Genomic DNA, 23,523 nt, shown 5'->3' with positions numbered 1-23,523 from the left:
TTTGGGTTGCTTGGCGTGTGTTTTGTTGGATGAAATGACTGAGCACATTTTTGTCTCGTGCGGTCTCGCTTAATCTGTGTGGCAGGCGATATCCATGTGGTGTAATGTCCCTCAGATGTTTGCTTTTAGCGTCCGAGATATTCTTGATATGTATAGGTATACCAAGTTCTCTAAAAAAAGGCGAAGACGTTTCATGCGATTTGTCTCGTTACGTTATGGTGTTTATGGAAGGCTAGAAATGAAATGGTGCATGATGGGTTGCCGGTAACAGTCGGTACGGTGGTGGATAACGTAAAGACTCTAAGCTTCCTTTGGGTAAGTAATAGATCAAAGGGGCTTTCGGTTTTGTGGACGGATTGGGTCCGTTTTGTTGTATAAAGGTTGGGGTTGATGTCCATATTGGTGTATCTAGGTTGAGTCTAGTAACTTACTGGGCTATTTTAGTTGTCTGTTGTATTTTCTATTATGCCTAATAATATTTTGCTTTTGTTTGCCGTTAAAAAAAATGTATACTTTCCTCGAGATTCATGTCTAGCAAATAGCAATCACTAGCACCAACACCAAGGTCTTTCTCGTAATTTAAGTCTTTAACCAAAGAGGAAATAAAGGCATGTGAAGGGGTTTGCCACATGCATCGGTGGAATCAACTTTCCTAATTAGGAAGGTCATTATTACTCCTTAAATAAACACTCCCCTACCCTCTATAAAGTCACCCCACTTGCATTAATCAAAATTAAAGAACGTACCTACTTTGTATTATAAAATCACATGCGATAAATGGATACAGAGAAAATGAGTATATTTCATTAAATACAATGAAATACTAAGGTGGAGGTGGCACTAAACCAATGAGTACGAGTAGTTAAAAGGGAGGGGCATATAATGGCGGATCCAGGATGTTTTTCTTATGGGTTCACCTTTTTACGGTGTTTAAATTTCATAGAACCAAGTATTAAATTTTTCGGGTCGGTTGGACCTTGTCGTAGAATATATACAATACGAGGGTTAGGTTATAATAGGAAGTATAGTTTTTGTAGGAATGATATGAAGTAATCTTGTCTATTGGTTTTGAACATGAAGGGTTGAGATTAATTTAGGTGGAAATCATGTGTGAAAATAAGGGGAAGGACATAAAAGGAATAATACATTTGTTGACTTTCTCTCTCCACATGCAAGGTACATGCCAAATTCCTCCATCATTTTAAAACGTCAATAACTTTTTTTACGACGTTTTTATTGAAAAACAAATTCACCAATAACGAGTGTCTTTTTATCTTTTATATGATTACCATATTGTTATATAAAAATTAAAAAAAGTAGTGCGTTTTTTACAAATTGTGTTTTACCAAAATTGTGATTTACAAAATTGTGTTATAGAATTGTATTTATCCATTGTGTTTTTTTTTCTCATAGTGTTTTTTTCCATTGTATTTTTTACACTGTGCCATACAATTGTGTTTTTTATTGTGTGTTTTATCATTGTATTTTTTTTATTGTGTTTTTTACATTGTGTTTTTCATAGTGTTTTCCATTGTGTTTTTTTCGGCGGCCGTTTTCCGATGACTTTTTTTCGACGACTTTTCGGTGAATGTTTCGGCGATTTTTCCGGCGAAATTTCTCGAGGATTGTTTTCCGGTGACTTTCCAACGACTTTTCCGGTGAAATTTTCCGACGAAATTTCCACAGACTTTTCCGGCGAGGTGGCGGCGGTGGGTGACGGTTGTGGTGGCGGTGGGCGGTGGAGTGGTGGTGGTTATAGAAGATGAGCGAAGATGTAGTGGGTTTTTGAAATTAATTTAAGTGGGTTTTGAGATTAAAGTAAGTGGGTTTTGATATTAAAATGTTAAGACTAAAATACACTCCTTCCTAACCTTCTTAGGAAAATCAAACTTCTTATTTGAACATAACCATATAATACGATACCATTATAAAACAATATGTTAATTTAAAAAACATGTAAAGTCATTAAAAATGAAAAAAAAATTGCAATAAATGGGTTGTGGATGGGTGATGTGTGAATAGGTCCGGAAATAATTAGAAGCGAAAACATTTAAAAACCCCAACTAAATACACAATAATGGTTTACCAAAAAGAAAAAAAAATGTTACCAAAATGGGATTTAGAAAGACTTAAACTTGAGACATTTCAAAAAAACCAAACTAATAACACATTGATTGCTTACCAAAAAGATAAAAAAAATATGTAATCAAAGTGGCCATTTAAAAATTTTGAACCTGAGACCTTTCAAAATCCAAAAAATTAGGAAGGTTTTAAAGGAATTTACCACTACACAATCTTAAACTTTTTGATATGGATTCACTTCTAAAAATCTTATGGGTTCACTAATGCTTTTTATATATATTTATAACGTAAAATTTGAAAATCAATGGGTTCCTGTGAACTCGGGGAACCCATACCAAATCCGCCCCTGGAGGCATATATACTTAACTTTAACTCAAAGTACCCAAATTACACTAACCAATATTCGGCTTAAACCTTAAAGATGAAATTATCTTTTGAATGCGCGTCTCAGCGTTGTCTAACATTATCATTCGAATGCTCATCATCTCTACATTGTCTAAGACCTTACACCTTTCTCAGAGTTTGTCAAGTAACAAGTTACACGATCGTGGTGGCCGAAGGGAATCAGTGGTGTGGTCGTAGAGATGGCCATGGAAAGAGTTTTGTTGGGCATGGACCCGACCACAATCGTGAGCGACTTAAGCCACGACCGTGGTGGCTAAGATTTCCTCGGCAACCACGAGTGTGGTGCGGATAGGGGTGTTCATCGAATCGAATAACGAGTTTTCAAGTTAAATCGAATCGAATAATCTTAATAATTGTTTTTTTCGCCAGTATTCGTATTCGATTAAAAGTTGAACTATTCGATTCGTATTCGTATTATATGCCCAATTCGAAATTCGATTCGAATTCGTATTTGAAACTCGAATTCGAATAAGTTCGATTTTAATTCGAATAAATACAATCTAATTCAAGTTTACCTATGCCAAAAATTCGAAAACCATAATCACAATTGCAAAACAAACATATAAATTTAAAGTATCTACAATACCACATTATAATAAATTCAAAACTAAAATAATCTAAAATTCAAAATATTCAAAACGAGAAGTAAATAGCACCCATATTAGTATGAGCTAAGAAACAATAATGTTGCCTATTGGTTTTAATTAATTTGTAATGGATATTTATTATTTATGGACTTGACATTAATAAAAATAAATAATTATACACACACACATATGTATATATATAATTTGAATTCGAATTTCGAATCGAATAATAAATCATCAATTCGTATTCGATTCGTATTCGATTAATATATTCGAATACGAATCGAATCGAATTCGAATTTTTTAAAACCGAATTCGAATCTTGATAATCGAATTTGAATTGAATCAAATTCGAATATTTCGAATGCGAATCAAATTCTGAACACCCCTAGGTGCGGACTGTAGGGTGCATCATCCTAGAAAGCTACGACCATGGCTAGCTTTGCCACATTCGTGGTGGCTTCTAGACTTGAACAAAATCTCTTCCAAATGATCCAACTTGTTCCCATTTCATCGTTAAAACATGGAAATCCACAAAACGATGCCTATACACAAATTCACTCATGTGTCCACGCATGATTTGAAATTTTAAGTTAATTGATATTCGTAGTGCATCATAAATTTATAATTAACAAGTATTGTTTTAGTTTCTCATAAACTATAATACTATAGCATGTGAACAAAAGACGCATCATTTTAATTCTTTGCATCTTTATAAGTGGCATTGCAACACTCTAGCATGTAAGGGTCTAGTGAACCACTTTAGTGCTGAGAAAGTAATATTTAATGAAAGCTCTCATTTATATACCATGGTGACGTTAATCTGCCATCCTCCTATGTGACTTACTAATTTTTATAATGTGCGTACGAACTTCAATATCTCATTCATTTAAGCTTCATTTTAAACATTTATTGACTCCTTTTTTAAGGTGATCACAATCATATTAAATAATAATCATATTAAATGGTTACTTATGTCCAAATTAGTGAAAATCATATTTTCACTAACTTTTCTTAAAACAATCTCTCACATGAAAAACAAAATACACAGTTCACATGTTTCCTTCTGTGAACCAGTTCACTTCCTTCTGATACAGGTGCCGAACCATTACCCCGACTATGGAAGCTGCCGAACATTTTTCTTTATTAGTAAAAATCTAAGTGTTTTAACTTGAGTTAAATTCTCTAGTTAATTATGTCTCGCCGAGAAAAGAACTTTATAATAGCACATAAGTTTTGGTTATGCTATGTTGTATAGTTATCAAGACCGGATTATTTATTTTTTGATACTTTAAACTCTTTTTATTTGTCTTTTCCTAGTGATTCACGTAGAACCATAGACGTGTATTAGTTTTCTTTTAGAATAACTAACTCACGCATCAATAAATTTTACTGCTAAATTTATGCATATGTCTATCATAGGACTAGTATCCTCAACCACTAGAGGAGGACACGTTCTCTATGCTTCTTGATACCACTAAAGTGGAGGGTTTTATTTTTTTAGAAAAGCTCTGCGGGAGCTCTTGGGTCTGTGCTGCGCAGATCACGTGCAGACATGAGCTTCTGCAGAGTGTTTGTGTTCTCGCATGTGTTTCATTAAAAAACATCACGCGGGTTGTTCTTGTGCAGATCTCGCTAGCTTCTTTTTACCTCTTCTAACCTTTGTTTAACCTCATAAATCGTCGTTCTTCTTCACAGACTCTCAACCCTAGCCACCACTCCTTGCTCCTCCACCGGTTGTCACTCCTCCACAGCCCCTACTTCACCGATCCAACACTCGAGGCATAAACCTATTGTACCATGCTTCGCTACCTCTCATCCTGGCCGCTCTCCGCCACCGCCACTGCCTGCCATCTATTCCGAGATGTTGACTGTAAGTTAACACCCTTCGAATTTTTATTTGCTAAAATTTTCTCGTGATGAAATTGAAATTAGTCATTAAGTTTTCGTGTATTTGAAAGTTGAAATTAATGTATATAGTATTTGAGAACTCATATTGAAAAGACCTAGGTTTGATTTTTGTTTGAGGAGATTGAATCATTAACCCTAAACTAGAGAAGTGTAAGCCGAACGGGCATGCGATATGAGGTGATGGTCAATGAGCATTTGTTGATTATGTAGTGCAAAATAGGGTTTAGACCAAAGGTTCTTGTGATGATGGTCAATGTGAGCATTTGTTGATTTCTTGTGGCTTGTGCAAAATACATTTTTTCTCTTGCTTCTTGGTTTTAGTCAAGTTCATTTAAATTTTAGTTTATTTTAGCAGTCTACATAAGTTAAAAAACAAACAGTCTTCTTACAACATGCTGCAAACCTTCGGTTCACTTCTTCTTTTATAGAGGCCTGTGGATCACTCTGCAATGTGATCCGCAGACTGCAGACATTTTACCTCTTAAAATATAAACTGCACTTAAGTTACAAGCACTTTAGTTTATGTTAAAATTACCACCATCTAAAAGTCTAATTAACATCTTTTAGTCCAGAGCCATTAATCCAACCTAATCTTCCGCAAGTTATAACATTTTTTTGAATCATTTTAAAGTTAACATTTTCATATCATTCTAAGGAGATCATATTCATCAATCATGTTGGATTGGCGTGTCCGAAACTGATCAACCCATATACAGCTTGTATATTTATTTGTGTCAAAACATCTAGAGATTGCCTGTGTAACACATTTATCTTAAACGGGATGGTAGCTACAAATTATATATTTTTTACTTCATCATTCCAATTTTCAGCAGGTTGACTGGTGAGTCGGCCTGTTTGTTTACAAATCACAACTCAACATGAACATTAGCGGGTCAGCCCGTTTATTTATGTAATCACTTATATAGTGTAAGAGGTTTATTGTAAGTTCTGTTTATATTGCAGCTAATACGCTTTTTGAATACACTTAACCTTCACGGAGTTTACATAAATTTACAATATGTTTTTTTAACTGTAATTCACAGCATCATGAATTGCATAAATATTTTATTTTTAAAATTTTAACCAAACTTACTTACTATAGGCAATCTAAGCACAATTCTGCACATGAATCACATGTTTCACAACAGCAACTTAGGCATTGAAAGCAAGCAAGTGCGGCGCATAATTGCGTCAAAGCAATCGCACATTGGTCGTTTATGTGAGAACATGTTTGAATAAAACACCTGCAACAAAATCGATCAAGAAACATTGTCCAGCATGTTGAAGCTGCCTTCATCATTTTTCCTGTCGGTTCACTTAATTTCAATTCTTGGATTCCTGGAGGTAAATTCTCAATCGTCGCTGTTAAATTACCGAATCCAACATTTAGGTTCATCATGTATTTTATCTTCAGATTCTTTGACTTCATATACTTCTGCAATCCAGTTTATATTGCATGAGGGATATAAGAAGTGGGCTATTTAGTAGGGGTGTGGTTTTACATTATGTAACCGAAATAACCCAACCGAAGTCAACCTAAAACCAACCGTTTGGTTTTATGTTTCTTCAAAAACGGAATTTCCAGTTCAAACTAATCCAAACTTTAAAACCCAAACCGAATTTTATAGCCTGACCAAATCGAACATGTAAAAGCCAAAAACCAACTTTTGTTATTGAATTTATGGAGTATAATGATAAGTAATTTATAAAACACCATTAAATGATGTATGCCAAAAAAATTGTGTAATAGGCGTAAATTTAAGCCTAATAATTTAAGCCTAAAGTAATTTAAGCCTAATAATGAATAAACAACAAAATAATTTTAGCCTAATAATTTATAAAACACCATTAAATCATTTAATCATGAATAAACAACAAAATAATTTAAGCCTAAAGTTTTAGGCGTAAATTTTGTTATTTTATTGTCGGGTCATCTTTTTTTTTCGGCTAAAAAATTTCAATCCCAAATGGCAAATTTTAAGGAGTAAAAAGGAAACTAAACCGAGCCTATTCTGAAAATAAAAACTGAAACCAAACCGTTTCAAAACCCAAAAACACATTTTTTTCGAATTTTGTTTTGGTTTTGAGCCCAAAACCAACTCATAAGAAACATGCAAACATAAAGGTCAGTCTAGTCTGATTTTCTGTTTTTGGTAACCATTTTTCTTTTCACCAATAAAAAGATATCTGGTTTTCAAACATGCCGATCTGAACTACCCCTTCAGCCTTGTCGGCCAAAAAGTCAACATGGTCAAACTTACCGTGAAGGCCATTATTTTGACCTGCTATAGAAACAATAATTTACCATGTGTTTATGCAAAGACGCGTACCTCTTCTGGTGAAACAGAATCAATGGTTGGTTTTACATTATCATGTTGAACTAGAATCATGCGCGTATATTCAGAGGGAACCCCTCTTTGTAAACTCATTTTCGCAACCTGCAAAAAGAAAAATAATAATAAATAAAAAAAATCAAAGTTATTTGTATTGCAGTATAGATATCAAGAACAAGAAAGTGAACCTTTTGCTCTAGTTCTGTGTTTTGGTCCAACCATGCTTGTGCAGTGAGTGTAGCTGTTTCCCTCCTTGCGCATACCTGAAAATATTTGTGACATTATAATTTCAACCTTTTTATATGAAAATGAATCTTTGGGTTACAATGCTTACTATAACTTTATCAATAGATTTGCTAGAGTGGAACTTTTACTAGCTACATATGTTTGTTTGTATGCATGTTATAATGTTTACCAATTCTAAAGGCATGTCATTCGCCTTCATTACTTTGACATCAATCACACGTGTGCTAAAATCCGCTAACAAACCTCTAGCTTTAACACTGTCTGGAAATTTCCCTTTGAATCTTCCGGACACGATTAACGGGCTTCCAGACAGTAAGTCTGGAAGACGAAACGGAAATATCTACAACAATATAAAAAAAATGTAAAAACATAGACTCAAACCAGATAAGTATATAGCGAAAGAAAGAAAACATAATGTACCTCGTATGACTCGAGATCTTGTAAAGCATCAAGAGCAACATTTGAAAGAAAAAGTGTTGTAGCATTATCGAACAGTTTTTGCATACGAATGCTGATTGAATCTGGTCAAAAACATTAGTGATGCATGATTACTATAATAGGAACATAAAACAGGACATGTTCTGGTTGTTGAAACTGACCTACATCCTGTGCAGAATCAAAGTATCCCCTTGCAATATTTGCAAGCATTTGTAAAAAGTAATTATTGCAATATGAACCTATGCTAAATGTGTAAATTCTAGGAGAATTCAGTTGCCCATTCACATCAATGTGATGCCTCATCATATTACAAATCTCTCTTTCATCTTCAACGGTTCCATCAGTGATGACAAAAATAAGAGGAATGGAATCACTGGATTTACCAACCATGTCAATTGCCTGCATATGATGTTCATCAATCTTTCAGTATTGTATTTTGAAAGTGATTATGTTATATGGAATATTGATAAGGGGGGTAAACTTTAAACGAGCATAACTTTGCTACAGGTGAAGTTACACGGCCCATAAGCTGCGGATCGAATGGTCTCGACGAGCCAGATCATGTGGCAAACGCCATAAGTGGTTTTGTTAATCAGGGGTTCGGTTTTGTCACCAAAGATTTTCCCAAAATTTTAGCGTGTTACTATTATTTCCTTTTTGGTGTAACACGCGTATATCATTATTTGAATTTACGCGTTTATTTATGTTCGTTAACTTAAGAATTTAATTACCAGCCTATAAATTTGAAAGTTTGGTACGACCTGACAAATTTTAAATTTCCTGCGCCATTTCATGTAACAGTTTAAGTATTCAATTTTATAACATTTTTTTAGAATTCTTATTTATTTATTTATTTTCTTGCTTTTGCTCTGTGATAAACAATAAGTTGTAACAAAAAGGATTGCAAAAGATAGTGTTTGGATGTGCTAAAATTGATGTGCTTTTGATGTTTAACGTTGTTATAATCAATTGTCGCGTGCTCGGTTTTGATTATTAAAGTATTTACATGCCAAGTGACCATGATATCAAAAACTAGTTTTGTTTATTAAAAAAGAAAAAAAAAAAAGATAGAATTACTTTCACCATATCAAACACTAAAAACCTATACTCAAAATATATCATGAGCTCATAACATTTAATGTCATTTATAGATTAGATTAGATTGGTTTAGTTACCTGTTTTAAAGGAAGCAAGATGTTGGTACCTCCATGAGCAATAAGATTTGTGTTCATCCATTCAGTTGCGCTTGTAACCGTTTCCTCTGTTGCAAACTTTAATGAAGACGAAAATGATATAATCTCCCCATTTGAAGCTAAAATATTGAATGAATCTCCTTCATTTAGCTTCCACAAAGATCCCACCACTTCATATTTTGTTTTCTCAAGTGGCTCGTCTCTCATGCTCTCACTAATGTCAATTACAAACACCACCTCCTTCTTAAAAGCCTATTAAAATTAATTAACCACATATCAAAAGGCTAAGGAATCAAACCTCTTACTATAATTTGATGAATCCTACTACTACATGTAGTCACATACTATCAATCAAGTTGCATTTTATTATAAGATTTAATAATCAAGTTACATTAAATTCGGATAATAGCAAATAATCACCTATTGAACTAGTAGCATGTCGATTTTAGAAAATGTTAAATTAAGTTACATGTTATTTACCATTTTATGCTACAAGTATTTTTCATGTCAAGTCTCACTCAACCTTTTATAAAGGCCTAAACAAATTAAAGAATCGAATATCTTTTCATTGAAAAAGAAATTTTTTTTCTTAAAATCTCGACATGGAGATATGATGAAACACATTTTTGTGCCTTTTAAAAGAGACACACAATCACAATTCACAAATATTAGAGTTAGAGTTCAGTGAAGATAAGTCACTTATAACTGTAGTTATCCATTGATATCCTTATCAAAACCTAAAAAATAAACGAAGTTATACGTAACACCTTTTCACATACATTTTGTGAAAACGTCAAAAAAGATAGCAGAAAGATAAATATAAATTTTAATACAAAATTCAACAGATTAAAAGAATTGAGAAAGTTGTATCAAATAGAAATAATCGAATGCTAACCTTTTTACAAACAAGCTGCCCCCGGTGGGTCACGTGCCATAATCTTATTCAACATTTAGTAACTCTTATAAAATAGATGTTAAAACAATGTAAATTTTCTTTCATATTGGCATTTTTACATATGTGACATCTGATGTGTTGGCTAACATTGCATCAGCCAAAAATGGTAATATCAATACGATCAAATAAGATTGGTTTGTCAAAATTGGTGATAAACAATAATCTGGTTGTTACGTTGTGCCTAGCTTAATGTTTGTTGCAAAATAGTAATTCCATTTGGTGCAAATCATAACAACCCTTACATAACACACATCGTTGTCATCAGGGCCGTCTCCGAGAATTTAAATACCTCGGTCGAGCCGAAATAAAAAGGCCCATAGACTTAACGAGTAACGAAATATATAAGGTAATTTTTTTTAAACGAGGCTTAATGTTATAACAATAAACATAGAGAAATATACAATTAAAATCAAATACCGTAATAACTAACGGTTAACCAATGACTCGTGAAACTCTCCTAACATTGGAAAAAAATAGCTTGGTCCTTGGTGGCTAGCTTGGTCAACAGAGGAGGATCCTCGTGGTTAACAACGAACCAACAGTGGTGACCGGTTAGGTTAGTCGTTTAGCATTTGCAAAGAATGAAGGAACCAAAGAGAAATTTCAATTAACCGTTAATTCATTTATTTTGCATCGGGTTTCTATTTAATTTTTTTAGTTTTAAGTTTTAGTTTAGGCCCAATAATTTAAACTTGATTAAATGGATTACGGATAAAAGAGAATTTTGGGCCCAAAAATTATAAGATGGTAAAGAGTAATTCATATTTTATAAGTTTTATATTTCTATATATATAAAGTATAGATACAAAAAATTTTGGCCCTAAAAATTACGTGCTCCAATCGACAGTCTGACCAGCACTACCCTCCAGCCGGCCATGGTTGTCATTGGCAAACAAAATGAAAGTGCATCTTTACTTCTAGTAGTTTTTATAACTTATTAAACTTACTATAGTTGGCAATAAATATCACGATACTAACCTTCATGCTTCGGTTAACCCCAGGAAAAAGATAAAAGCAAAACATATCTCTTTGATCATAATCATTTAGAGACTGAGGTTGCACGAGCAAACCGCCGAGTATATCATTTGCGCATACCTGGATAAAAGGTACCCGACCCGATGCTAAATTCATTAACAAAGATTAATAAAAATGTCAAAAAGAGACGCTTAATTGGTATTAAGATATATAAGACAATTGGCATTACCGAATAAGAAAAATAGAAATCTTGGGTAGACCACTTGGTAACCTCGTTCTCATAAGAGAAACCTAATTGCCCGGCTTTTCGTTTTATTTCCTTTAAAAGAACGAAAACATGAAACATTAAGTGTAATTAGTATTGAAAACAAGAATTATAATATTATGTTAAATTATCAAAATAATATTGTCATGATAACTAAGTTAAACATTTTGAATAAACACTTAGGAAGTTGCATGTATTAAAAATTGACTGAAAGGTATTTTTAAAAAGATTCAGGGTTTACATACCTTTAAAGGATGGCTAGCAATGTTGCATGTAATTTCGTCGTAGGTACCAGAATTCACATCTAGAAGTATTTTTTCTATACAAGATGTTTTTTTCAACACGGGAAATACGTGAACAGGATAAGTGAACGGGACGCACATATAAAAACCATCGCCTTGGTAAGACATTTTTTGTGACCATCTTATTTTAACATGGATATTGGATCCTCCTTCAACCTTGCAATGTTAGTGTCAAGAGTAATTAAGTGACTTTGTTGCATAACTAACATTACATGGTAGAAAACATGTATAGAAGTTTTATTTCGTTTTATTTTTTTAATCATTGTAGGTAGAAAAATTATTTTTTTTACCTTGCATTTAATTTAATTTAATTTATCGAATGTAAGTAAACATGTATATCAGGTAAGGTAAAAGATGATATCATCATATTTGTTACAAAAATGGGTCTTTGTAACCGCATTTTCTGTCGCAAAGGCTTTTTTGCGACAAAATAAAATTGTTGTGGAGTGTGGAACTTCTATAGTACGTGAAGTAATCTATTTGCAACTGCCTAGCAACAAGCGACTAATTTTGCGACTGAATTTAGAGATTTAGAGACTGTTTTGCGTCTCAAGTTTGTGGCCGGTTCGCCACCACGTATTTTGTGACTGTTTTCAACCAGCTTCTCAGCATCCGATTTGCGACTATATTTGTTGCATTTTAGCGACTGATTTTCGTTGCAAATAGGTTTCAAATTTGTTACAATTTTTCAAAAAAGAATGGCAACTCAAACCAGAATTTTAAGTTCTTTCCTTTTTTTCATTTTCGCCACCAATTTGCAATCGAAATTAAGCATGGCAAACTTTGCGACAAGGTCAGCGCCGGTGGCTAATTTTGCAACCATGGTATTGGTCGCAAGTCGATAGCTGATTTTGTTACAATAAACCGGTTGCGATTTACTTGTCTAGTAGTGACGTACTGTGGCGCTTACAATATCCTATTAGACTGTTTCAATGTATATATACCTGAAAGATTTGAAAAGTGTATGTATTGCCTTTCATTAAGAATCCATCTTTTATGGTTTCTTGGTCACTCATATCTTGTTCATCTTCAGGTGTTATTAACCGGGTAAAATATGATCTTCGAGTTGTCTCAATCTCAACACCTAGAACTGAACCCTGTTAGCCAAATTAACCATAAATATCACAACATGAGTTTGGCTATTTCTGATTATTTAAGATTTACATGTAGCGTAACCCGGCATATCAGTTTTGTTATGTACTCGTTGTTTGAACCTAAGCTCTAAATAACCTAAAATCACAATCATTTAATAGAATTATTTCAAGGAATTTATAGAACGTTTTTATAGATTTTGTCGATTGGGTTGTGTCGTTACTGGTGACGGATTTAAACGTGTTTTTAAAGAAAAAATTGAAGAAAGGCAAATATGGATTTTGAAGTTTGAACATTATTGATAAAAACTAGAAAGTGCGATGACCAATTGATGCAAATGGGGATAGAATACAAGAAATTTAAGAATAAAATCTATAAACTTATGGTAAAATATTTATTTTTGATTGTTTATTTCTTTTCTTATTTGATTTTTTTTATATTCAAATATTTATTTTTGTCTTTTTATTTTAATGTATTCGTTTGTGGATTTTGTTTTTTTTGGGTTTGGTTTGGTACGGGAATGAATTTAATTAGCACCGATCGAGTTTGTGTTGAGTAGCCATCGCAATAACTACGTTTTATATCATATTCCTTATATATTTTTATATCCAATTAATCCAAAATTTTGTTTTTTTACTAACTCATTCTAAATCTTTTATTGTAATTAAAAAAGAAATGTTTAATTAAACCTGACTCGCTTAAATGAAAATGTTTAAAACAAAAACAAAAATAAATAAAACCAAGAAGTTGGTAAAACACATGCGTCACGGCGATTATTAAAGCGAATTCAGTAAGTATCGGCTAGGTTCGTTACCTTAGGAACTAAAATTAAAAAATAAATATGTAAAATGATCGTATTTAATATAATAAAACAACAAAGATCGCTAAAGCCCGGGCGTTGGTAAAGCAAATAAGCTTATGGATTAGGTTTTTACGGTACCCGGATCTAAAGCAAAAGTATAAACTCATAAAATGAACATATTTAAAACAAAAAAAAATCAATTGAAATAAGTAAAACCTGAACATTGATAAAACATAGACATTGTGACAACTATTCAACACGAACATGATTGGTGTCAATTGGGTTCGTTAAGGTAACAAACCAAACCCAAAAAGCAAAATTCGTAAAATGAATATATTTAAATAAAAAGACAAAAAAAAATTAGTTGAAAAAAAAAACAAATAAGAAAGAAAAGATTTAGAGTGGCTAAAAAAAGGTTGATTGATTAAGAAATATTAAAAAAAAAAGAGTTTATGAATTTATTGGATAAAACATGTGTAAGAAATATGTAACAAAAATAAATAATATTCTAACTAATTGAAAAACTAGATTTAAAAGTAAAGGTGAATTCAAAATAAATAGAAAACATCAAAATTATAAATAGTTTTTTTCACCAACACTAGTTTAGTAAATAATTTTAAAGGAATACTAAAATGATAAATATTTTTTTTAACAACAGAAGATTGGAAAAAAGAAAAAACTCTTGTAAATAGTACTATATAAATTGCATCGATACAGTACAGATATCCTTTAAATGATCATCCGTATGATAAATGGTGCAGTTGTGCACCCACTTTTGCCAGGGATTAATAGTCACATGACAAGCTTATCTTATAAAACTAAACAAGGTACGTATGTTATTCATTGAACCCAGTTTACTCAATTATTCAGATCATATTTAATTTAATACTACTAGATTTTATCCCCCGTATCACGGGGGTTGTTTTACATTATTTGTTTTTAATATTTATATATTTATATATTTATATTTGGATTTTAATTTTATTTATTATAAGAAAGTTAATAATTAATATACTTGAGATTTGAGATTAAATTGTTTCGCAAATAAATGATATGTTATAATCCGGTTTAAAAACTATCTAGGTTTGGTGATACCCATTACCCATTTATTTTCTTTATTATAAAATTGTTTCTTAATTATAAATAATATCTTTTTTTAAAATAAAATAGGATATTAATTTTTAGTATATTCCTATTTTATAGGATTTTCATATCAAATATTTGATGAGATTATTTTTTAATTTAATGAGATGTTATAACCTGTTTAAAAGCTATCTAGGTTTGGTGAGACCCATACCCATGAATTTGGGTTAAATCAATGAGAGACCTCCATTTAAAAATCAAGAAATACGGTAGCTTCCATGAAAAGGGGGAGCGACCACATCGCGACACATAGGATTTTTGAGTTTTCTTTTATTTATATTATAGATTTATCATATTATTTTTATCACATATTTATTAAATATCTAACATAAAAATAAATATTAATTTATAAAAAAATATTTGTTAAAACAATTATGAGAAGTGTCTTGATTATTTTATTAAATTTTTTCTATCTATTTATATTTGTTATTAACAATGTATCTATCTGATAACTTCATAACATGAATATCTAAACTAGATTCTAAACTATTATCAATTGACTTGTTAGTGACATTTTAACCTTCACTTTCATTACTAATAACAATCATAGGACATGGGGGCCTTTGAGATCACATGTGACACCATTGAAACACCATGTCACCCCCTCCCTTGGTCGTTAGTGACTGGTCCAAATGATCATGGTCACATTACCCAATTAGATCTTTTTTCTTTTATTTTTTATTTTTTTTTGTTATTAAATAATATGAATAAAAGAAATAGTGGAGAATGATATGAATAAAAGAAATAGTGGAGAATGAGGTATAGCTTGGGTTAAGTGGTTGGGTTGGCAGGGTTGCTGAGGTGGCATTGATGGTCTGAATGATAAAGAGTTACTCATAACGTATAGTTTTACTGTAATGAAAAAGTGACCGTCTCAAATGATTATTAAACTACTTTTATCATAATCAGAATGTTATAAAATATTCGAAACGACATGAACTAAGGGGGTGTTTGGGATTGCTTATTTTCACCAACTTATAACTTATAAATTTTTTAAAAAGTAATAAGATGTTTGGGATTGCTTATATTGTGAGAGGAAAAATTTCATAAGTTACAATGTTGTAACTTATTAACTTAATGAAAAGTTATAAGGAGGTAAAATAAGGAATCCCAAACACGGGTTAGGTTATAATAGGAAGTGTACTTTTTGTAGGAAGGATAAGAAGTAATCTTGTCCATTGATTTTGAATATGAAGGGTTGAGATTAGTTTAGATGGAAATCAAGTGTGAACATAAGGGGAAGGGCATAAAAGGAATAACACATTTGTTGACTTTCTCTCTCCACATGCAAGACACATGCCAAATTCTCCCATTATTTAAAACGTCCATAACTTTTTTTATGACGTTTTTATTGAAAAACAAATTCACCATAATAACGAATGTCTTTTTTTTTATCTTTTATATGAGTACCATATTGTTATATAAAAATTTTAAAAAAATTGGTGGGTTTTTTACAAATTATGTTTTACCAAATTGTGTTTTTCAAAATTGTGTTATATAATAGTATTTTTCATTGTGTTTGTCCATTGTGTCATACAATTGTGTTTTTATCGTTGTGTTTTTTTTTGTGTTTTTTTCCATTTTGCTTTTAAATTGTGTTTTTCATAGTGTTTTCCATTGTGTTTTTTCGGACTTTTCCGACGAGGTGATGGCGGTGGGTGGTGGACGGTGGAGTGGTGGTAGTTGTAGGATATGAGTGAAGATGCAATTGGGTTTTATGTAAGTGGGTTTTTGAAATTAATGTAATTAAATATGTTTTGATATTAAAGTTTTAGACTATAATACCCTTCTTCCTAACCTTCTTAGAAAAATCAAACTTTTTACTTGAACGTAACCCTCCCAAACACCCCCTAAAGTTAGAACATGGGATTGCTTCTGAGTTGTGGTGCGATTAGTGATCACCTTTAACAACGTAGGTGTATGCTAACCAGGTCAATAGTTTTATTATTATGATGAATTATTATCAATTAATTAACTAATAATAGTTTAAATTATTAAAATGAAAAATAGATAAATAAATATATGTAAATATAGTATAGAGTTTCTGTATGTATTCAGTTTTACTACAAGTCTATAAAATCCTCTTATATATTGAAATGAAATCATATATATTACGTTAAATATTTATATTTATATACTACGTAAATATGATGTCATAAACAATATTACCTGCTCACCCATCGGGACCGCGATACGACAATCGCATAATGCACTTGACGTCAAACAATGAAGGCGCCAAACGCCGTCAACGGTAACCACCGCCGTATCCAAATAACACTCCACCTTCAACGTTACACCGATCATATGCAACGGGATCAACGCCGGCGGGTTACAACGTCCGTAGACGTACGGCTGGTAGCTCCGGATATCCGGATTATCCACCACAACAGGCTCAGTTACGACGGCGTAAACCATCGGTGCTGTGGGATGATGATTCTGCGGCTGCCGGAATGAGGAGGCGGAGGAAGAAGACGACAGTGATTTCTCCATGGACGGCTGCTTTGGAGCGGACGTGGCAGGTCCATCTTTACCGTAGTATATGCGCTTCGAGAGCCGGAGCCCTAAATCAACTGATTTGGAAAACTCGTCTGCGGCTGCCATTCACAAAATTGCCCAAAGTGAAGATGGAACTCGATATTGAGAGTTTTGTGTGACAGATGAAAAAAATGGTAATAATAAAATAAAAAGGGAACTTAAGTTTTGTTATATTGTATTTTAATATGATATGATTTTATGTGTTGGGAAATATACATCCATGTCAAGTTGTCTTGACAATTGATATGATTTTTCATTTTTGAGAGATAAAATACAAATTATTATCTTGTATAGAAAATTAGAAATAAGATGTGTTATATGTACAAACAAAGGTTTTTTTTGGAACGTACTTGGCCAGGCATTTCATTTGTATATGGACGTATGGCGATGGTATCGACTATGCGACGTATAGATCTTAAATCAATCAAATTAATAAGATCTGATTAATGAAAGTTGACTTTGATACGATGATTCTTTTGTCTATATGTAGTATATATTCTTTTGAAAAGCAAATTTTATTTTATCTATTAAGACTCGAACTTAAAATCTCAATGTTTTTGATAAACTTTGTGTCTGTCATTAAGACAACCAACATCAGGACATCTATCCATAGTTTATTATTTTAAACTTTATGATTTAATACATTTTGAATCTATTTAATTATGAAAACTTGTTTTTAATATATATTTTATTTGTTAACTTCTAAAAGGTTTATGCAAAATAAGATAAGTCTAAAAGATGAAACTGTTTAGGTGTTGATGATATCACTTTGTAAACTTTCAATACGGTCCATGATAATAGATGATATAGATACTATTCTTTTTCTTTTAGACATAGCAAGTATAAGTTTTATATAAATTTAATATATTTCACTCATTAATTGTTATAATATTATGATCGAAAGATTGATTGTTGTTAATAAGTTATTTTTAGTCATAAGAAATTCTAAGTATTTGTTTACTAACAAGATACTTTTACTAAACTATGTCTTAACAACATTCAATATTTCTCATTTTATTTCCTAGCTACTATTATACCACTAATCACTAAGAAAACAATAAACCGTTGTTGATGTAACATTTGTCAAATCCTTCATTAAAATTGTGTCATTGTATACATGTCATGAATTTGTGGCTTGTGGGGGAGATGATCAATAGGAATTCATTGTATTTCAAAAAGTCAATAATTTGTAAAACACAACGAATCTTTATGTCGTTATCATAAGATAATGGTTTACAAACGCCTTGATTGATATGCAATTAAATTTTATTTATATATGATGTAAAATAAATAGTAAGGCAACTTAAAATGATATAAATCAGTTTATGGGTGTGTTAATAGATCGAGGGGCCATCGTTTGGATTACACAAGTTTGGACTAGAAAGATCTAGCCATTATTTGCAATTAGCAACTAGAATAGCATTCACATTCTATCTATTAACTTTTTACTCTTTAGATAAATTTATAGTTTTCAAAATTTAATACTCATTTTCAAAAATGTTTCACAACCACATCCACCATTTTTATCTTTATCTTACTCACAAACAATTATTTTATTATATTGCTTTTATACGCTCACAATAATTTAAATAATGATGAATAGTAACTTTTTATATATAAAGTTGGTATAACGAGTTTTTATAATTTAGGGTTGGTGTAAACAAAAGGTTGATAAGATGAAGTTAATTTTTTAGTATATTTAAAAAAAAAAGTTAAAGATGGAAAAGAATATGATGGATGGGATGAGAATCTTCTAAGCTATATTGGACTTTGAAAGTTTGATCCAACGAAATAAGTCCTGAAATTAAAATATAATCATGACTAACAGTAAATTAGATGTATTATGAGACTGCGTTACAAAAGGTACCACCGTATTTTATTAGGGGATCATGCTTGGACCAAACCAATTACCCGATAAGGCATGGCATTTAACGAGACACCACCTATCACTACATCTTGGACCTTCAAACGCAATTGAATTTCCCGGGCCAAACACTACATGATACTTTATTGTAATATATATTTAAATATTTAATGTCACTAGACATCTTATACAAGTCAATCACTATTTAGAAATAAAGGACAAGGGTTATTTGTACACAATAAAAAAAATTCAAATTTATATAAATAAGCTAGCCTCTTGAAACAACTTAAAAAGCACATAAGTTTTTAAAACTTATTGGTATTTGTACCCAAAAGCTTTAACATAACTTTAAAATAATATATTTTATTATTAACTTTAATTATTATTAAGATAATAAATATTCAAAAGAAATGCAATTAGCAGAAAAGAAAATGAAATTAGAGGCATTGATTGTTAATAACTGCGCATGGCCGAAGGTCCCATTAGTGTCTGCCATAACTCTGCTAGGAGTACATATCTACTAATAATTATGTATTAAATATTATTATAATGATTCTAATTTTATAAATGTAATTAAATAATTAGTATCATTTTAATGTTTAGTTGTTTACCAATAAAATACTATTAATGTAACGAATGAACCACATAGGTTCGGCCCGAGTCAAACAACATATCATACTTGAGTATCGTTACTCGGTTAACCTTAAAGCAAATATCATATGATAATATAATTCCTATATTATTAGAGAATTCAAAACCAAAGTGATAAAGATGATGATGTTAGTGAGAGAGCAAACACACACTTAATGGTTTTTCATATATCACGAATAAGGTTTTATAATAGATTGATTACATATATACAAGCTAATATCGCATCAACAATGATGTCACATGTAACGGTCCCTTATAGGGACCGCTTAATATTACAATCTTGGAGATCTACATGTTGTCGTGTAGGTCCCGCTAGCTGTTGATGGTGACTTGCAAGACTATAACCTCTTCTATTGTGCCTGCAAATCCGGCTAGCGTTCATTCTGTTATGTTGATGCGGTGTTGTTGGTTTGTTCTCTATTTGGGGGTGCTACCGCTACATTTACTAAAATAATATTCAGAGCAAACGACAGTAAATTTCCTAAAAACCGGGGACCACTAGAACGCGAATATGATTAATGAATCCATAAAAGAATGATAGTAAGATAACAATAATTTGTTAAAACCTAGCATTGGACCAACCTACATGGGACCATGTCCAATATAATGGATTTAATATTTTTGTTCAAATTAGTGTCTAGTCAATCACAAGCCTATGATGCGTAAATGCGTATGGCTGTTTTCATCCACTCGTATAAAAGATAACGTATATAAAACACTTGTATGCAAGTGTCTCAAGAAAAATAATATTAAAACAGACATACTAGAGTTCAAAATAATGATCAAACCAATAAAGTATTTTCAAAAACTGGTTGGCCCAGCACAAGGCGAAATTAATTAGCAAGTCGAAATAAGTTTAAAAGCAGCCTCTTCATTTTGTCTAACTAAGTCCAATAGATAATAACTAAATTGGTTGTTTCAATGATTCTCGACGATAGAAGAAAACAAAGATTTATTGTCAAATTGTCAAGATTAAGACAACCAATGGGTGACAGCGAGATGGCCAGAAAGCGGCAAGTCACATTATATCAAAAAAGTAACTTTGTTTTATTAAAGCTCTTTTATATATTGGATTGAGACGTGAGTAGTAAGGTTTATATAACTTTATTAATATTTTTTCTGTCAAATGGTTTAATAATTAATATACATAACCAACACATCATGCATAATATATAAATTACATTTATATACAGCTTAAAATGCTGTATGTGAGACGTAATACATAAAATGCGCCCATCCACAATTTGCAGAAGGCGCTCCTTGCGCATGCACCTCGGAACAGTTTTTGCCTATGCAGTCACGCAGAAACATGCCTCGCCTCATCTACATGACACCGTATAACATCTGAAATGATCCCTGAAGCGATCTCTTCTTTCATGTTTTTCATGTTTTCAATCTAATATACTAGACAACTCTTTGAATCGTGTAATCACTTTCAGATTAATGTATATTTCACTTATACACATAATCAATAATCAAACAATGCAGCAACTTTTCATCTAATACAAGTTCTTTTTTATGATATTCAAAGTATAAATTCAATAGGTTTTAATATAACTAGATGAATCCTTTATATGGGTGAAACATCACTATTGTTGCAATTCTAAATGAAGAAGCATGACATTTTACAGTTACATCACTTACCAACATATATACAAATTCATGTATACAAATACATTAGTTACGGCATGACATGTGGCAGTTACAGTTGCTGCGCATGCATACAAATATATCAGTTGTAAGAACCATCTAATCGATTGATCCAACACATCCAAGTAACTGCCACTTCAAGGCCAGCTGCTACTAATAATACTTACGACTAATGATTTGACACTAAAATCACCACGGTTATTACATGAGCTCACGTCTCAACGCGCCATTGCCATTTCCAATCAACAAAAACTCACTTACACGAGCATTAGTCTAAAACTCAAAATGATACATATCAAAAGTTTCCTACAAATGACACCCTTCATTGATGACTACACAACCTCTATTATAAAAGCAAAATTTTTAAAGCAATAAATTTGATTGTTTATTGGAGTACATCGAAACAGAAGGCAAGCGGGCAACAAGAGTCTAAGTGTGCGTTTGGTAAATGCGCATCGTAAGTGAAAGGACACCTTGAACAGCTAGTTTAAAGTTGCTAATTTCAAACATGTTATTTCGAAGGGCGTTACCAAACACACCCTAAAATTCACCAATCAACTCAACATATCAAAACCATATGAAGATAAGCAACTTTTAATAAGCGACACCAAAACCATATGCGAATAGGCAACTTAAAATAAGTAATACCAAACATGGCCTAGTTTTTTTCACTACATTAATCAGCATACCAAGGCCATGTGCATCAAGCATACTATAAACAAAATTAAAAGCATATGTTCCAAAATTCAAATCTAACGTTAATGAAGCCAATTTCCCTGGCATTGTTGTCGAAGTATTGTCTGGAGCACATGAGAGCATATACGAGAAAAGGAGCACGAATCTAACCAGTTCCGTATAATTTTGGATGCGAGTTCCATATGTCTGAGCGCCCCATTTGTACTTCTCACAAATATACAGAAATTAGTTTTGCATTTTGAGGATGACGAAATTGAATGGCTTTTAATTTGTTAATACGACCCAACAACATGATTCGTGTATTCCTTACCCAATATAGGCCCAATTTAGAGATTAGTAAGCCCAATAGTTTGCCGTTTGAGAATTGAGATTGATCATTGATACACTCAAGGTCTTAGTTGAGATCATGGTAGTTTAAATTGTGTCTCTCTGCGTGAGCATGAAGGTTCGAGTTTTATGGTGAACATTGATGTTTATGTGTTGGTCATAAAATAAAAAGTTGGGATGCTCTAATATTTATATATATACATTTGTGGGAGAGTTGTTTTGGCTGGTCTGAGTGAACAAATTTTTCAGCATAAGGTACTTGTGTACATTTGTATGTAGTATTGGTTTAGTTTTAAAAAATATTCATAATGAAACTGAAAATAAATGTTGGTTTTCAAGATATTGAGATTGTTTGACTTTTTAGGTTCAATTTATGGTTAGTTGGTCTCGCTAAAGTGTGAAGGGCGTTCTTTTCTATGACATGACATTGTTGTGAGAGTAACTATGAGTTTTTCAGACTATAAGCATTGAGAGCGAGAACTGCTAACCCTTCTTCAGGTCGGGCCATGTAGTATGTTAATAGTAGATGGATTTTTAGATTCTTCTGTATAAGGGGGATATGTGGCAAGTGGTCCCCACTTTGTATTACGTTCAAGGGACCATGCGGTTGAATAACTTGTGTCATGTCTAGTATTGACTTGCTATTGGCTCGTAGCACTAGCCGTTTGTAATAGTGTATGCATTATTCCCATCGAACACATGTCCATCGTGTGCTTGTGAACTATAACTAGTGGTTTCGGGCACACTTCACGTGATCCCAAACTCATGATCCAGATATGCTGATTTCGGACACTCCTTTCGTAACTAATAATTCTAAAGACAAATCATCTTTTCAATCTAATATGCGTTGATGGGATAGACCAGCAAATCGAAACCAAACCATAAACAGTTTAGAACTTATTCCCCCCTTAAGGCTTAAACTAGAATATAAAGAGTTTAACAATACTTTTGAGCCATGGCCCAGTCCAATAGATAATAGCCCAGTAAGTCAATAAATGGGCCGGACCGGGCCAGTCCAGTTTATTTAATACCCATTTCAAAAGTTAGCTACTTCTCCAAGATCTTGTCTTG

At 32.2% G+C, this 23,523-nt stretch overlaps 1 protein-coding gene across 1 annotated transcript; it reads right to left on the bottom strand.

The window, feature by feature from the left end:
• Positions 1–5,920: 5,920 nt before the first annotated feature.
• Positions 5,921–17,312, bottom strand: LOC143541471 (uncharacterized). Its single transcript, XM_077034292.1, has 11 exons — positions 16,899–17,312; positions 12,637–12,789; positions 11,636–11,848; positions 11,129–11,444; positions 9,178–9,447; positions 8,164–8,401; positions 7,985–8,085; positions 7,734–7,904; positions 7,507–7,581; positions 7,316–7,423; positions 5,921–6,420 (listed from the first exon to the last, which is right to left on the bottom strand). The coding sequence occupies exons 4-11, from the start codon at positions 11,279–11,281 to the stop codon at positions 6,082–6,084; spliced, it is 1,455 nt and encodes a 484-aa protein (XP_076890407.1). The 5' UTR covers positions 11,282–11,444; positions 11,636–11,848; positions 12,637–12,789; positions 16,899–17,312; the 3' UTR covers positions 5,921–6,081.
• Positions 17,313–23,523: the final 6,211 nt, after the last annotated feature.

The sequence above is a fragment of the Bidens hawaiensis genome, unplaced genomic scaffold (assembly GCF_021521415.1).
Source record: "Bidens hawaiensis isolate Kalapana, Puna unplaced genomic scaffold, B.hawaiensis_p1.1 tig00012605_1, whole genome shotgun sequence".
In the NCBI taxonomy this organism is placed as follows: domain Eukaryota; kingdom Viridiplantae; phylum Streptophyta; class Magnoliopsida; order Asterales; family Asteraceae; genus Bidens; species Bidens hawaiensis.
This window is presented reverse-complemented; position numbering and strand designations above follow the sequence as displayed.